The sequence below is a fragment of the Aquarana catesbeiana genome, linkage group LG09 (genome assembly GCF_042186555.1).
Source record: "Aquarana catesbeiana isolate 2022-GZ linkage group LG09, ASM4218655v1, whole genome shotgun sequence".
Taxonomy (NCBI): Eukaryota; Metazoa; Chordata; class Amphibia; order Anura; family Ranidae; genus Aquarana; species Aquarana catesbeiana.
The window spans coordinates 252,287,476-252,304,549 of NC_133332.1; the positions used below are offsets into that span (position 1 = coordinate 252,287,476).

Sequence of the window (17,074 nt, forward strand, 5' to 3'; positions counted from 1 at the left end):
AGGAGGTTCATCGTGGTCCCAGCTCTGGGGGTGTGGGGGGGACGACTGCTGAAGCAACAGCTGCTGCAGTAAAGTCCGCTGAGCATCTGGCCAGGGAGGCAAACAGTGCAGGATCTGACTGATACTGGAAGGAGGCATCCATCTATCGTGTGAGTCTGGCTGACACGTCAAATCGCATGCCAAATCGCTCCAATGTGAACCAGGGCTTAAAGTTACACTAGTTCTGTAGAATCCGAAGGTTCACTCATTTCCCCATCCAAGTTCTTCAAACAATAAACCAAAAAAATAAACTTCTGCCTGGTTATTGTGTGCACCTGGGACAAACAGTGAGATCGGCTTAGGGTCTGCGCTACACTTGCATTCATACAACTGGAAAAAGCATTTATATCCCAGCACCTCTTAAATGTGTTTTTCTGGAATTTTCTGCAATTCCCAGCAGATTTCCTCTTATTACTGCACTGTTATTGCCCATGTGGCTATAGCAGGCACACCTTCCCACATGCAGCCTAACTTTCTTTTGTGCAAGGAAGCTGATGGAAAAGTCTATCTCAGTTGCACCTTCACAGTAATGCCCCGCACACACGGTCGGACTTTGTTCGGACATTCCGACAACAAAATCCTAGGATTTTTTCCGACGGATGTTGGCTCAAACTTATCTTGCATACACACGGTCGCACAAAGTTGTCGGAAAATCCAATCGTTCTCAACGCGGTGACGTAAAACACGTACGTCGGGACTATAAACGGGGCAGTAGCCAATAGCTTTCGTCTCTTAATTTATTCTGAGCATGTGTGGCACTTTGTGCGTCAGATTCGTCTACACACGATTGGAATTTAACTGATCGGATTTTGTTGTCGGAAAATTTTATATCCTGCTCTCAAACTTTGTGTGTCGGAAATTCCAACGGAAAAAGTACGAGGGAGCCCACACACGATCGGAATTTCCGATAACACAATCCGATCGCACTTTTTCCGTCGGAAAATCCGACCGTGTGTACAGGGCATAACAGTTGGCTACCATCAGCTGCCTAAGCTAGTTGGCTATATTTGAACAACCCATCTTTGGTTGGTGTTTGGTGCTCAGTGCCGGGATTCTGCTGACAACTGAAGATAACCGGCTGAAGCATAGTTGTGCCTTTTCTGGCCAAAGAAGGGTTCTGGAAAGACTTCTTACCTGCACCTCCTGAATGATGCTCTTGAACTGGGATGATCGCTCTATCCATGTGTTCACAAGCTCCATGGCTCTGTCAAAGTTTTTCACATACTCGCCATACATCTTGAGGAAGGGAGCTAGCTTTTGTAGGATGTCCCCAATCCGAGGATTCGAATCCCTGAAGGGAATAAACAAGGTATTTATTGAAATATAATATCGCAGTGCAACTGTCTCTCCTACAGAAACCATTTATTACACAGTGTCTATAATTTAAAAGCCAATGTAAGTTTTTATGGATTGTGACAGTTTTTTTAAAGTGTTTGTTAACCTAAAAAAAAAAAAAAAAAAAAAGAGATCCTGTTCCCTTAAAGCACATTAAACAGCAACTGCTTGTGCTGTCTAACCTGCCCCTCTCTAAACTGTGAAAAACCTGGCTGATCCTGCCACTTTCTGTGTCCCCCTCTGTGCTGACCACGATAATCAGGGCTGCTGAGCCCTGACCACCGTGGTCAGCGTACATCCCTATGTCATCGGCAGCTCTCCTCTGTCCCCCTCACCCCCTCCCTCCCTGCCTGTCACCTCCGTGTTCTGTGGCTCTGTCTCGACTCCCCCCCCCCGCCGCTATTATTAGAAATCACATTTTATAAATGGTCACTGCCAGCCCCTCTTTAATAGTTAGGCAAAGCACAATGTTTAAGTAAATACTGCTTTAGAGCGATCTTCAGGCCGGTCACGTGACTCTCGCCTGGTCTCCAGGGCTACTGCAGAAGGGGCTGAGCGGCCATGTGACCTCCCTGGCTGATGTCAGAGGGAGATCTCGGCCCCTCCTGCAGTAGCCATGTATTAGAGATGTAAAGCGGCCGCGAGTCATGTGACCGGCCTGAAGATAACTCTAAAAAAGGTATTTACATGCCTCCTTTAATAGAAGGGCTGGCAGTGCTTTACATATTTGGGTTCACACACACTTTAACATGCACTTCCACTCAGTGTTAATTTTGACGTCAAATTTTGATTTCGTTTTAGTCTTAGTCTTTTGACTAAAATGCCATTTTAGTTTTAGTCGTATTTTCATCAACTAAAATAGTGTTAATTTCATTGGCGAAAATATTTTCATTGACAAAATTAACACTGCTTCCACTTTTGCAGCCACATTTGGATAATGCTCACTTTATGTTTGTTACATGCCCCCATTCACATAGCAAATCTTCAAAAATATTAAAAAATTGCAGCTCACCTTTTTGAAATGCTCTATTCTGGACCCTCTAGCAAGGAAAAATCCTACATAATTCTCTTTGTTTATGAGGGGGGGGGGGGGGTGGACATCTGTGTTTGCCATAATTAACCCTGTCTGTACTGTGCAGGCAGATCTTCATTTTCAATGGTTACTAGAATTAAACACTTTCTGTCCTAACTAAAGCCCCGTACACAAAAAAAACGTCAGACATTCGATATGTCGGTCTGACCGACAGAAGCAGGCCGTTCTGGGCAGCTTCTGTCGGACGTGCATGCTGGAAAACCAGCGGCCGACCGACTCCTGATCAGGGCTCTCCGCCAATGGTAGGGAGCCCTGATCAGACTGTTCTGGCGGGTGGTATGGGCGTCCCCCTGTCAGAACACAACAGCTCAGCGGGGGAGATCACTGAACTAACCTTGCATGAATAGTACAGTGGGTCAGATTGGAGCTCACAGCTTTTTTTTGTGTGTGTGTGCAAACGGCTGGGTTGCATGGAAAAAAAAACGAATAGTGTGTAAGGGTTTAGAGGCTAGGCGTCTTGTATTGTATGTTAATGAAAACAGACTCATTCTGAGAGTGTTCACAAAACCTTGTGGTCAGCCAATGACACCTTCTAGGAAAGGTCTAACAGATAAGAAATACTTATAAAAAGTTTTTTATGCATACTGTGTGAGCTTTTCTCAAATTTGTCTGCACAATTGGAAATGTTACTAAACCCACAACAGTAAAATCAGTCTGTATATGCAGCATAGCATGCTTGTTATACTCACTGTGGAATTTAAGGGGTTAATCCTCTGCATTGTGTAAAAACGCTGTTTTATCCTGTATGCACAGATCCTCCCCCTCCTGTACTGTCTATCTGGGGAAAGCCAGCTAACACAGGCAGAGTAGCCAACCAGCACATGCTCAGTTGTGTCTTTCATGCTAGAGAGAGTATTTACTTGTTCTCAGAGCTCGCCAGGTCACATGATAGTGGAAAACTCCTCCCACCTGAACTCTCAGCACTGGAGAAACTGTGCAGTTTATCACTGACTGTGGTATACAGATCAGCCAAAAAGGTATATAGTGGCAGTATTTTAATGTACAAATAAGATGTATAAGCTGTGGGCGCTGGAGGGGGGGGCGGATGAACTATTTTTATATTACAGGGTTTAGTAACACTTTAAAGGAGCTATCGTCTGATGTCACAGAGCCCGTCCAGAATCTGGAGAGATCTGTTGGGATCCTCCTAGATGCCTGACCAGCAGCTGGCTTAGCCTCTTAGCGTGCTGCTGAGAGCCTGAACTAGCCGCTCCCCCTCTTCAGTCACTGGCTCTGTTTACTGACGACTGAGAACTGAGTGATCAGTGGTCTTTGATCACTTGTTTCTTCTCGATCTTATAGGCGGCGGGGGAAAGATGCAGCATTGGATCAATGCAGCATCGGATCAGTGCTGCATCCATCTAGGTGAGTATGTAAGTTTTTTTTTTTTTCCCCCAAACCCATGCTTCTGATAACATGAATGGCTTTTGCTATCATCAATGAACTCTGGACCTTTTATCTGCTTCTTGTAAATGGGATAATGAGGGAATAACACACACCTGGCCATGGAACAGCTGAGCAGCCAATTGTCCCATTAATTTTGGTCCCTTAAAAAGTGGGAGGCACATATACAAACTGTTGTAATTCCTACACCGTTCACCTGATTTGGATGTAAATACCCTCAAATTAAAGCTGAAAGTCTGCAGTTAAAGAACATCTTGTTCGTTTCATTTCAAATCCATTGTGGTGGTGTATAGAGCCAAAAAGATTAGAATTGTGTTGATGTCCCAATATTTATGGACCTGACTGTATGTCCTGTAAGATCCAGGAGGCTCATTAGTCTTTCCCTCTTTAAAGGCAACACATCAATGTGCTCCACTTCCAGCTGGAAATCAGGAGTAAAAAATCTGCAATAATCATTAAAGGATCTGTAATCCCAAATTAATATGTGGTTGGTAGATGCCAACGCATTAAACTCTAACTCCAGAAATATTTCAGAAACTCCACTGATGAGATCTCTAAGCTGGAGTAGCCAGCTTCTACCATCTGCCTGAAACCATTATGAAGGATTTATTCTCTCTATTCGGGATTTATACACATTTAAATTTAAAAATAATATAATAAATAAGTAGGTGTACTCCGCTGGATTATTGTTATGCATGCTTTATATAGACTGCATCTTATTTAGAGTATGCAGTGGCTATACAGTATATAGCAATCATTACAGTGATTGTAGATGGAGTCTACTCTCGCTGCTACTGGACTATGTGAAAAGCTGAAGAGTCAGATACTCTTACAAGGAGATTTTGTCTAAAGCCGCGTACACACAAGCGGAATGTCCGACAAAAAAAGTCGGACAGAAGATTTTCATCGCCTATTCCTTTCGTGTGTATGCCTCATCGGACTTTTTTTTTTTTCGAAAATTCTGACGGACCTAGAAATAGCACATGCTCTAAATATTTCCGATGGAACCAATTCCTATCGGGAAAACCGCTCGTCTGTATGCTGTTCCGATGGACCAAGTAAGCAAGTACGAGATGGAAGCTATTGGCTACTGGCTATTGAACTTCCTTTTTCTAGTCCCCTCGTACGTGCTGTACATCACCGCGTTCTGGACGGTCGGGCTTTGGTGTGACCGTGTGTAGGCAAGACAGCTTGAATGGAATTCCATCAGAGTTCCGTCGGAGAAACCTTCGGAGTTTATTCCGATGGCAAAACTGGTCGTGTGTACAGGGCATAAGAGAAATTTAACAACACATCAGATAAATAAAATAGCTAGTGCTCACCCCTACCTAAAATATCAATGTTGGATGGACTGGTTGAGTAAAAGTCCTGTTAATCTGGCTGTTCATTGAAGCCTATACTTTCAAAGGTCACACCATTGTGTGTATGCAGATTTATAAAGCTTACCACTCTTGCATGCGCTTTTCCAGCTCTGGCAGGAGGAACTGTTGATGGAAGCAATATATGGAACAGATGTTGGAGAAAATTCCCATAACCACTTCAATAGGGAAAGAGCCTTTTGTTCCAGCTTCCTCTATGAGCCGAGCGCAGAACACCTGTGAAAAGAAAAAAGACGTGTATAAAAATCCATACTGGCATTGAGGCAGTCTTTACAAAGTTTTTTTGGATTTAAATGTGAAAGAGATCACCTTGATGTAAGTTATCTTGTCAATTTGTAGTAATATTTAGGAAACTTTGTTCTTATTTGTTGATTGTAATTATCTATGAACATAAGAACAGCCACATTTCCTCAATAAAATTTTATATTACTATTCTCATGTTCTTATTTCAAATGTGTCACCGCCTTCCAGCTTTGCAGTGCTACCCAATGGTTGTGCGTGACCTAATTCTAGGATTGCACTGATACCCAATAGTTGAATGACCTCCTTCCAGCTTTTCAGTGCTAACCAGTGGCTATGCAAACAGACATAGTGCCGTGTAGTCTTTATTAAATAGAGATCAGCTGGGGCTCTGTTTTATTTAAATTCTTAAACCAGCTGAAGGCCACAAAGAAGGAGTTCAGGAGCCACATGTGGCCCAAAAAAAAAAAGTTTTTATTGCCTTATCTAAAGCAAGCACTATAATAAGATTTCAAAACATCTCACTGAAAATAGACTATACTTTACTTTAACCACTTGACCACTGGGCACTTAAACCCCCTTCCTAACCAGACCAATTTTCAGCTTTCGATGCTCTCACACTTTGAATGACAATTACTCAGTCATGCAACACTGTACCCATATGACATTTTTGTCCTTTTTTTCACACAAATAGAACTTTCTTTTGGTGGTATTTAATCACCGCTGGGTTTTTTATTTTTTGCGAAATAAATAAAAAAAGACTGAAAATTTGATTGAAAGAAAAAAAAAAAAATCTTTGTTTCTATTACAATTTATTGCAGAGTGTTGGCAAGTATTGGCGAGTATTGGCAGGGTATTGGCAGAGTATTGCAGTGTTGCAGAGTATTGCAGTCTCACAACTTGTAATCTCTTTATATTCCTGTACCTCTCCAGGAAAAATGCTGCTTCCGGCCTTTCCTACGCCAGTGCACTGGGCCTAGAGCGTTCGCTTGCCCGCAGTACATTGCGGGCGGGCGGTCCGCAAGTTGTTAAAGTGGTTGTAAACCCTCACATATACCCAGTGAAGTGACTGGCCTCAGGTCATACACAGAGATGAAACAAATCCTCCTACATAAATTGAACCTGTCTATCTGCACTCTTCTCTGCATCTCTTCAAAGTCTAGAATTTTAAAAAGCTTGTCTGAGAGTTAAACAAAAGGGGGTGGCGAGCTGACAAAAGCTCAGTGAGGAGAGGTCTGAGAGCTGATTGGAGGGAAGGGACACACACCCCTCCACACAGCACACAGGAACAGAGCCGAGGCTGTCAATCTGCTGGAGGTCCCTCCTCTGTCACCTTTTTTCTCTTGGTGTCAGGGAAAACTTGTCAGAAGTGATTCATGCTGATAGCAGAGGAACAAAGCAACAGACAGAAATGACATTTACACACTATAGAGGGATATGCTTTGTTCATATTTCATGTCTGAGGTTTACAACCGCTTTAGGAGCCTTAGTTCTATCTCTATTGCCAGCTGCGCTGCACAGTCATATTTAAATACACTGTGCATCTGCTATAACAGGAAAGTAGAGGTAACACTATGAAAACAGAGGATATACCGTAAATACAATGCCTATCTGACTGCTTACTTATTTCTTTTGACTGTATTTGGGCTTTAAAGAAAAAAAAATTCTCCATAAAACAATTTTCTCACCTGGTCCAGAAGATGTAAGCGAGACACATAAGCTTTCTCAGTCTGCAGCAGCTCATTCGCGATGTTATATACTTTCTGGCGTGCTGTGAACTGTAAAAAGAATTACAGGGGATTCAAATGACTGACAATAATAGGAAGAAACACAAAAGACACAATCATGTTGCTATAACAATAAAGAGCTACTAAACACAATTTACAGAAACATTAATAAGATTTAGGAACAGGCATATAACCATTTCAGATGTTCTTTTAAAAAAAATTATACTAATGTACAGAATAGCTCCACAACTGCATATGGTAAAACTGTGTACAGGACTCTCACCAATATATATGTAATGAGGAGCTGGGCCAGCACAGTTACCAGGCACTCCCAGAGAAGGAGAGGGCTCTTCCATGCAGGGATGGAGAGAGAACTGTGGCAGTGCTATGGAGTTGACTCCTTCTGGAGTGGTAGAATTTCTTAGCAAGTGAACAAACAATAACTTATTTAACCTTTTTCCACTTGCATAATACATATGTGTTGCAGCGAAAGGGTTGGCTTTATTGCTCACACGCCACACATATATGTTACTGGGTGGCCGATGTTTCTGTGCTCTGAGGTTTTGGGGATAAAGTCATATTCGTAGATAGTGGCATGCAGATGGGAGTTATAAGGGAAAATCTAATTTTGACAGATTAAGAAATACATTTGCCACATTTTACCACCATTATGATTAGGATGGCCAGAAGAGTCTGTCTGTGCCACTACCTCCACCTCCTGCATTGAAATAAACTGTCTATGGTGGGATTGGCAGGGCTCTGAGGGATGAATCATGCCGGCAGGTCTGGATGCCCGCTAATATTTGTGAACAGTCCTTGAACTCATCACCACCACTGAGCAGTCGTTACCAGACCTTTGATTACCCAATGTGTGATTACTCAGAATGATATTTTATTCTGAATCATGGCCACATCCCCCGGCTGCTGGAGCTGGTTGAGTGGGCTGAATAAGGTCACTTTCTGGCCTGGACATGATCCAGCAAATTTTGCATCCCAATATCCGCTCTTCAGTTATGTCAACTGATATGGTGCTGGCTCTTTGCAGCAAAGAGTGGAAAACAAGTTAAGTGGAGCTCCAGATAGAATGTGGACGGGTTTACAACCCTGGTCAGGTTTTGTTCTTTGTGTTTTCATTAGGAAGCTTTTCTGTCATTTCCCGGAACAGGAAGTGATGGTAAATCTTTCCAGTGGGGTCACAGACAGCAATAAAAACCTGGACAAAAATCAGTCTTGCACCTTCACCTTAAGGAGGGTGCACGGGCAACGGTAATACCGTGAAAATACAAATACAAAAAAAGGGCCCACTGTTGCACCTTGCAACTTGAATGTAACAACCTGTATTGACTTTTATGCCCAATAAACTTTATTTTCGATTAAAAAAAAAAAAAAAGGGCCAGCACATTGGTTTGTAAAGATCTCATATCTTATTAGCTGCACAGAAGAAAATATAAAAACCACCAGCCCTTTGGAGACACATTCTCCTTTCTGAAGGTGACCGGCCGCCCACCTTTTTTTTTTTTTTTTTTTTTTTTTTTTGACAGTAAGAGTTTTTATTTATTTCTTTAAGAATAAAATACAAATAGCATGAACATAGTCAGTACAGTATTTGCTACCAGATCATAACTCAGTGGGATTTAACCATTGCCAGGCAAACAGAAAATCAGAATTTCCAAAGGTGAAAAGCAGTCTATAATAAAGAAAATGTCTATTGTTAAACTACCAATATCAAATGGTTCAGTACAAATAAGGGGGGTGCACATACTTTATACAAACAGAGATATTCTTAGCTTATACCTAACATTCTCCTGCTAAAAGTGTACTGAGAAGGGGATTATTTCGGTCCAGGGGAGGGAGTGGGAGGGAAGGGAAGAATAGGGAAAAAAAAAAAAAAAAAAAAGGGGGGGGGGGGGGAGAAGGAGGGAAGAAAGGGGAGGAAAGCGGGGAAGGGAGAGAAGCAGGGGGGGGGGGGGAGGACGGGGGGGGGGAGAGATAAACCAGAGAACAACCCACGGCCACTCCCAGCTCCCCAGCGGCTTATGGATGCAGTACCAAGACAGTTGCATATACTATGTATTCACTGTTTTAGACATCAGACCAATTTGACCATATTTTATCATATTTTGCCGGGCAGTTTCTACTTTCGTAAGTAATTTTGTATAGTGGAAGGACTTTGTTGATTGCATTTCGCCATGCGGCAACTGTGGGGAGCTCTGTACCCCTCCATTTCAATAGGATTTCTCTTCTTGCATAATAGAGGGCAAAAGTCAAGCATAATTTGGTATAACGGTCCCCTTCTACATCCCCAAGATAGCTGAGCAAGAAGACAAGAGGGTCCAGTGTCAACGCGGCACCACAGACTTCTGTTAGTACCTCCGCTACTCCTCTCCAGTATGGATGGATCTTGGGACAAGTCCATACCATGTGGAAGAAGGAGCCCCGTTCAGTGGAGCATCTCGTGCACAATGGGCTGTGAGAGGGGTATATGTTGGCCAACCTTTGTGGGGTATAGTATGCCCTGTGCAGGAATTTCAATTGTATAAAACGATCTCTGGACGCTATCATAGAAGGGATAAACGTGGAGACACATTCTTCCCATATCTCTTCGTCCAGGCTGGGAATGTCTACCTTCCACTTGGCCAGCAAGTGTGAGGTGTCCGTATCATGAGCCACTGTAAGATACATGTAGAGGGTGGAAAGTGGTTTGTGCAAAAGTTCTGACGTAAGAAGTCTCTCAATAGAGTCAGAGGTCAGAGTGACTGGGCTAGGGAATTGGGAGGTAAGGGCATGTCGAAGCTGCCAGTAACGAAATTGGAAGGATTGAGGAAGTTTAAATGCTTGTTTTAGTTCCAGGAATGTTAGGATCTTACCGTTTGGCATTATTTGCTTAAGGGTAACAATTCCCTTCGCTGCCCATGCCGCGGGGCCGGTATTGTATTTAGGTGGGGAAGAGGGGAAGAGAGGGATTGCCCCAAAGGGGTGTATGTGGGGAGACCACCAAGGGGGTCACGATGTGCCGTCCGGGAGCACTGCCAAACCCGTATAGTGGTCCTCATAGGCACCGTAACAGCCGGGTGTGCTTTACACCCCCTGAAGACTAGATTAGAAAGGGCCGCATATGAACCAAGGATTGCAGCTTCGAGGGTGACCGCTGGGTTCTGCCTAGGCTGGGAGAACCACCAGCGGACGGTAACCAAAACTGCCGCCCAGTAATATATGAGGAAATTTGGGAGGGCCAGGCCACCTCCAAAGAGGGGAAGATAAAGGGTCCGTCTGGCCACTCTAGGAGGTTTACCCGCCCAGACAAAGTAACCCACAATGCCGTCGAGTCTCCGGAACAGAGCCCGGGGTATATGAACAGGAGTGTGACGAAAAAAATATAACAGTTTGGGCATATACACCATCTTGATTAGATTCCCTCTGCCCACCGGCGTAAGTGGGAGTTTGCGCCAAGTAGTGCACTGTTTGGTAAGCTTGTCCAACACCGGAAGAATATTACGTTCCAGGTAACCTTCCAAGGGCAAGGCCACTCTGACGCCCAAATATGTGAACTCTTCAACCCATCCAAGAGGGGTCAGAGTGTCGATGCGAGGCAGGGATGGATGAAGTGGAAAAAGGACTGACTTGTCCCAGTTGATGCGAACTCCTGAAAAGCGGCTGAAGGCATCAAACTGAGACAAGGCAGCCCTCAAGGACCTGGAAGCATCAGCTAAATAAAGGAGGGAATCATCGGCATAAAGGGACAGTTTCTCCTCCAGTGGGCCTACCTTGATACCCCTAATGGCTCGGTCACTTCTAATATGGGCCGCCAGCGGCTCCAGGGCCAAGGCAAACAATGCCGGGGACAGCGGACATCCCTGCCGAGTCCCCCGCTCCAAGAGAAATGGTTCCGAGAGGTTACCCCCTGTGCGTATGCGAGCCCTTGGATGTGCATACAACATCTGAATCCAGGAGAGAAAAACCGGACCAAAACCAAATCTGGAAAGGACCCCCCACAGGTAGCCCCACTCGACCGAGTCAAAAGCTTTCTCTGCGTCGAGTGAGGCTACCACCCCAGGGTTCCCCGGGTCAGCCACCGCAATATGAGTGTGCAATCTACGGATATTTATATCTGTACCTCTACCAGGCATGAACCCCGTTTGGTCCGGATGAATCAGGGCAGTGATGACTTTATTTAAGCGATTGGCGAGGATTTTGGCTAGGACCTTCGCGTCAACATTTAGGAGAGAAATAGGGCGGTAGGACGCACAGAGGGTAGGATCCTTCCCCGGCTTCGAAATGAGCACTATGACTGCTTTACTCATCGAGGCCGGGAGGGCCCTAGCTTTTAGAGCTGAGCTAAAAACCATCTGTAATCTAGGGGCTAGTTCTTCCACATAGGTCTGATAGAACTCCACTGGGAAGCCGTCCGGGCCTGGCGTTTTCCCTGTCTGCATCATTTTGAGGGCTTTTTGTATCTCTTCCAATTGGATGGGAGCGTCTAGATTGTTTGCTGCGGTGGTTGTGAGGACTGGGATATCGATTTCCCCCAAATAGTCAGTAAGGGCTTGTTGGTCATACACTACTCGTGAGCTATATAATAGCTGATAGTATTTGGTGAAGCAGCTGTTTACCTCCACTGGGGAGGAATGAAGTGTCCCATCCTGGTCTCTGATCTGCGCTATTGCCGTTACCCCGGGTTGTTCCCTGGAGAGCCAGGCCAAGAGGCGGCCTGTCTTCTCACCCTGCTCAAATATGCGTTGGGATTGGTGCAATAGCTTTTTTTGTGTTAGGGAGGTCTGTATCAATAAGGTTTGTTGGTGAAGGGATTGGAGTGTGGTATAGTCTTGTGGATCGCGAGACCGGACATAAAGAGCCTCTTGTCTAATCGCCTCAGCTTCAAGTCTAGTAAGTTCTGCCCTGCGTAGTCTCCTTACTTTAGCAATAATACATTGATAGTGCCCCCTTGATGAGGCCTTGAAGGCCTCCCAAACAGTGTTATCAGGGGCGGTGCCCGGGTTGACCTCCCAGAATTGCTGCATCGAATCCCGAAACCGAGAGTCCACATCTGTATCAGATATCCAGAATCTGGACAACCTCCAGAGTCTGTCCGACGGAGTCGCCGTCAGTTCCAGGGACAGCAGCAGCGGGGCGTGGTCCGAGATCCCCCTTGGAAGTATGTTGATATCGCGGACTCTGGGAAGGACAGGGGCCGCCACATAGGCCAGGTCTATACGAGAGAATGATCTATGCGTGGCTGAGTGGCATGTAAATGCTTTAGTTTGAGGGTTTTTCCATCTCCAAACATCCACCAGACCATATGTGTCAGCCCAGTCCGTTAAATCATGGCGAGCCGTACCTCCCCCTGAGCTCCTGTCCAACCCAGAGTCCGGAGCCAGGTTGAAGTCCCCCATCAGCACCACATTATCCGGGGGAAACCGAGCCAGCCCCCCCGAGATTAAGTTGAGGACCCTGAAGGAAGCTGGGGGGGGCAGGTATACACCTACCAGCACCCATGGTAGGTCATATATCAAAGCGTGTATTAGCACATATCTCCCATCAGGATCCAAAACCAAGTCAAGGAGTTTAAAGGGGAGAGTCTTTAGGACCAAGATGCTAACCCCTCTAGCAAAGTTGGAATAGGTAGAGTGGTAGTGATGGCCTACCCAAGGTTGATTTAGGCTGAGGGTTTTGCTACCAATCAAATGTGTCTCCTGTAACACACAAATATGGGGGTTGTGCTTTTTGATAAATTGAAAGACTAAGGAGCGTTTCAGTGGAGAGTTTAGACCCCGTGTGTTCCAGGAGAGGATATCAAGGTTAGTCATGTATACAGTTTAAGTAGTAAAGAAACCGGATATATATTATATATATTGCATACAAGTCCCGGTGCACCGCCGGCCATCACAAGGGACGCCTGAAGTGAACCAAGGCTTGGCAAGAGTTCTAGTAGGCTGAGCAAACACAGTACTGTCAAATAATAGAAAACAAAAAACTGGAAGCCAGAAACATGGCTCAACATCCCCAAACCCCTCCCCACCCCACCCGACCCCCCAACATGGAGGCAGGTTTGTAACCCAAAAATTGCTACAGCCCAAGGGCTAGTCATGGAGGCAGTGAACTAGAGGCAACCGACCTTTGAGAATCAAAAAAAAAAAATATTCAAGTGTACTTTAAGTTCGGGTTAGGAAGAAATGGTGTGGATCTCCCGGAGCCCCGGGGGCACAAAGCTTGCGGTAGTTACCGAGTGTCCCCGACCCCGGCCGGGATCGAGGGTCTGCTGGAGAAACTAGCGGGGGGAGGTAGGGGGGGAGAAGGGGGAGGAAAGTACAAAGGCAGGTGAGTACTGGGGCCCTATCCTGTCCCAAAGAGGATGAGGCGTCACATCTGGGTCCTTGGTGACCACCCAGGATTGATGAGAAAGCTCATCTCATGTCCAGGAGTAGACAGTATCAATAAAGGGTATTTATATATAAGGAGAAGTTCAGAGTTTCTCAGCAAGCGTCTCTTCTGACCCCATGCTGGATCCTGGAGAAACCCATGTGCCACTAGGGGTGTACTGGAGGGAAGAAATATGGGTTAGGACCAGAGTCACAAGTTCAGAAGGGGTATTGAACAAATAGCCCTCAGGTGTCCTTGGTGATGTGATAAGTATCCAGTATCGATCTCTCCCTTCTAGGAACAAAACCCCTCGCAGACTCTTCAGCATTGTACTCACAGTTTTCCTGGTGAAGGTCACCTTCGAATGGTGTCAGCCCATGCAGCCGCCTCTCTGGGAGAGGTGAAGAACTGTACTTTTTCGCCATCCTGCACCCTCAGTTTGGCTGGAAATAGCATGCTATACTTGATTCCTTTCTCTCTCAACATGGCACGAACATGGTCAAAAGATTTCCGCTGCCTCTGTGTCTCCACAGAGTAGTCTGGAAAGATGAGGATTTTCGTGTTTTCGTAGTGTAGGTCTCCTTGCAGGCGAGCAGAGCGGAGCACTGTATCCCTGTCCCTGTAATGGAGGAGTTTGAAAATGAAAGTGCGCGGCGGCGCTCCCTGTGGGCCTCTGCTAGCAGGCATTCGATGGGCTCGTTCGATGGAGAAGTGCGGGGAAAACTGTGCTTTCGGGAGGAGAGTTGGCAGCAATTTCTCCATAAATCCGACCGGGTCTGTCCCCTCTGCACCCTCCGGGAGACCGAGGACCCGGAGATTATTCCTCCGATTCCGATTCTCGGCGTCCTCGGCCCTGAATTCAAGTGCCTTCACTTTCGTTTTCAGGATCTGAATGTCTTCATGGTGTTCCCTTTGCACGTCCTCAGAGGCAGAGACCCGCCGTTCCACCTCCCCCACTCGCTCCCTGAAACGGTCCATGTCCCGGCGGATAAGAGCGGTTTCTTCCTAGACATGGTCAATTTTTATGGTGAGAGTGGCTTGACATGTGGAGATAGCCTGCATCAGGGCCTCAAACGCCTGAGATCCAGCCTGGATCGCGCCGTCCGGCGGGGCGGATGTCTGCGTCTCCATGTGGTGAGTCTTAGGAGGAGAAGGCCCGGGCCTCGGCGGCGTTCTCGTATGCTCCGGAACTCGCGGTTTCTGTGCCCCCTTTTTGTGTCCGCGCATTCCCTGAGTCCCAGGGGAGACCTCGGTGTATTTGGCAGGGCGATATGTGCAAAATCCACACCAGGATTTAGAAGGATTTAAGTCCGGAGCGGGAGCTCTGGTACTACACGTCCGCTCCCAGCGCCATCTTGGACACGCCCGGCCGCCCACTTTGGGTCTATGGTCCCCTTTCTTAGGTTGACAGACCAGCACTATGGTCCCCTTTCTTAGGTTGACAGACCAGCACTATGGTCCCCTTTCTTAGGTTGACAGACCACCACTATGGTCCCCTTTCTTAGGTTGACAGACCACCACTATGGTCCCCTTTCTCAAAGTGACAACCCCCCTTTGGTCTATGTTCTCCCTTCTCAAGTTGACAGACCACCAATATGGTTCCCTTTCTCAAAGTGACAACCCACCTTTGGTCCGTAGTCTCCCTTCTCAAGTTGACAGACCACCACTATGGTTCCCTTTCTCAAGGTGACAACCCACCTTAGGTCTAAGGTCCCCTTTTCTCAAGTTGACAGACCACTAATATGGTCTCCTTTCTTTCACTTGGATCTTATTAAAATTTATATACAAATGACAAGAAAAAGTAAAGTAAACTGTTTCATATCCCAAAATCTGTGCAAGAACATGAACAAATACAGAAGAAATTCCTCTCCGCAAATTTGTAACATTCAACAATAACATAGGGGTGAAGGACCTTGGTCCCGAGGGGCTCTTGCCAGTTCCCCACACACAGCTAATGTGTAAAGGAAAGTCTACAGGTTTGGAAATATCAGTTTGTAAATGGATAGAAAACTGGCTAAAAGAACGAATTCAGAGAGTAGTGGTTAATGATTCTTACTCTGAATGGTCTAAGGTTATCAGTGGTGTATCCCAAGGTTCAGTGCTGGGACCCTTACTTTTTAATATCTTTATAAATGATATTGGGTCTGGGATCAAAACTACCATTTTAGTCTTTGCAGCTGACTCTAAGCTATGCAGTGGAATAACGTCCTTACAGGATGTCTCTAATTTACAAGCCGACCTCAATGCACAGTCTAATTGGGCAACTGTGGCAGATGAGGTTTACTGTTGATAAATGTAAAGTTATGCACTTGGGGGCTAAGAATATGCATGCATCATACATACTAGGGGGAGTACAACTGGGGGATCCATAGTGGAGAAGGATCTGGGGGTTTTGGTAGATCATAAGCTCAATAATAACATGCAATGCCAAGCTGCGGTTAACAAAGTGAGCAAAGTCCTTTCTTGTATTAAGAGAGGTATGGACTTCAGAGAGAGAGATATCATTTTGCCCCTGTACAAATCATTAGTAAGACCTCATCTGGAATATGCAGTTCAGTTTTGGGCACCAGTTCTCAAAAAGGATATCGGGGAACTGGAGAAAGTGCAGAGAAGGGCAACCAAACTGATAAGAGGCATGGAGGAGCTCAACTATGAGTAAAGATTAGAGGAACTGAATTTATTCACTCTTGAGAATAGGAGATTAAAGGGGGATATGATCAACATGTACAAATATGTAAGGGGTCCATATAGTGAACTTGGCGTTGAGTTATTCACTTTATGGTCAACACAGAGGACAAGAGGACACTCTTTATGCTTAGAGGAAAAGAGATTTCATCTCCAAATACGGAAAGGTTTCTTCACAGTAAGAGCTGTGAAAATGTGGAACAGACTCCCTCCAGAGGTGGTTCTGGCTAGCTCAGTAGATTGCTTTAAGAAAGGCCTGTATTCTTTCCTAAATGTACATAATATAATTGGGTACTAACATTTATAGGTAAAGTTGATCCAGGGAAAATCCGATTGCCTCTCTGGGATCAGGAAGGAATTTTTTCCCTTGCTGTAGCAAATTGGATCATGGTTTGCTGGGGTTTTTCGCCTTCCTCTGGATCAACTGTGGGTATAGGATTGTGTATATGGGATTGTATGATATTATTTTTTATTTATTTATTTTTATGGTTGAACTGGATGGACTTGTGTCTTTTTTCAACCTGATTAACTATGTAACTATGTAATATCGTACCAGTATGCAATCAATTATCAGAGCCCTGCCTGGAAATGCGATGTGCTTTGTTTTGTAAAAAGCCTTTCAACTAGGGTCTCTTCAGCTGTAGAGAGCAGTGCAGTCGTCCATAGGACCAAATAAAAGTACCGCTCTTGCTCAAAGGCATAAAAAGAGGAAAGGGCAGTGCTTTAGTGGAGAGAGTCCAGAAGGGGAGCTAGGAAAGTGAGAAAAAGAAGAAGAGAAAATAAAATGAAAAAAAAAAAGGGGGGGGGCCATCTCT

General features: G+C 45.3%; 1 protein-coding gene across 3 annotated transcripts in view; it reads right to left on the reverse strand.

The window, feature by feature from the left end:
- The window catches only part of FGD1 (FYVE, RhoGEF and PH domain containing 1), a 247,924-nt gene that overhangs the window by 38,987 nt on the left and 191,863 nt on the right, over window positions 1-17,074 (reverse strand). For all 3 annotated transcript variants that reach the window (XM_073600187.1, XM_073600189.1, XM_073600188.1), the window contains exons 5-7: window positions 7,179-7,268; window positions 5,318-5,466; window positions 1,174-1,330 (exon numbers count right to left, since the gene is read on the reverse strand). In XM_073600187.1, coding sequence (XP_073456288.1) covers window positions 1,174-1,330; window positions 5,318-5,466; window positions 7,179-7,268 — 396 coding nt within the window. The remainder of the gene's footprint in view (window positions 1-1,173; window positions 1,331-5,317; window positions 5,467-7,178; window positions 7,269-17,074) is intronic.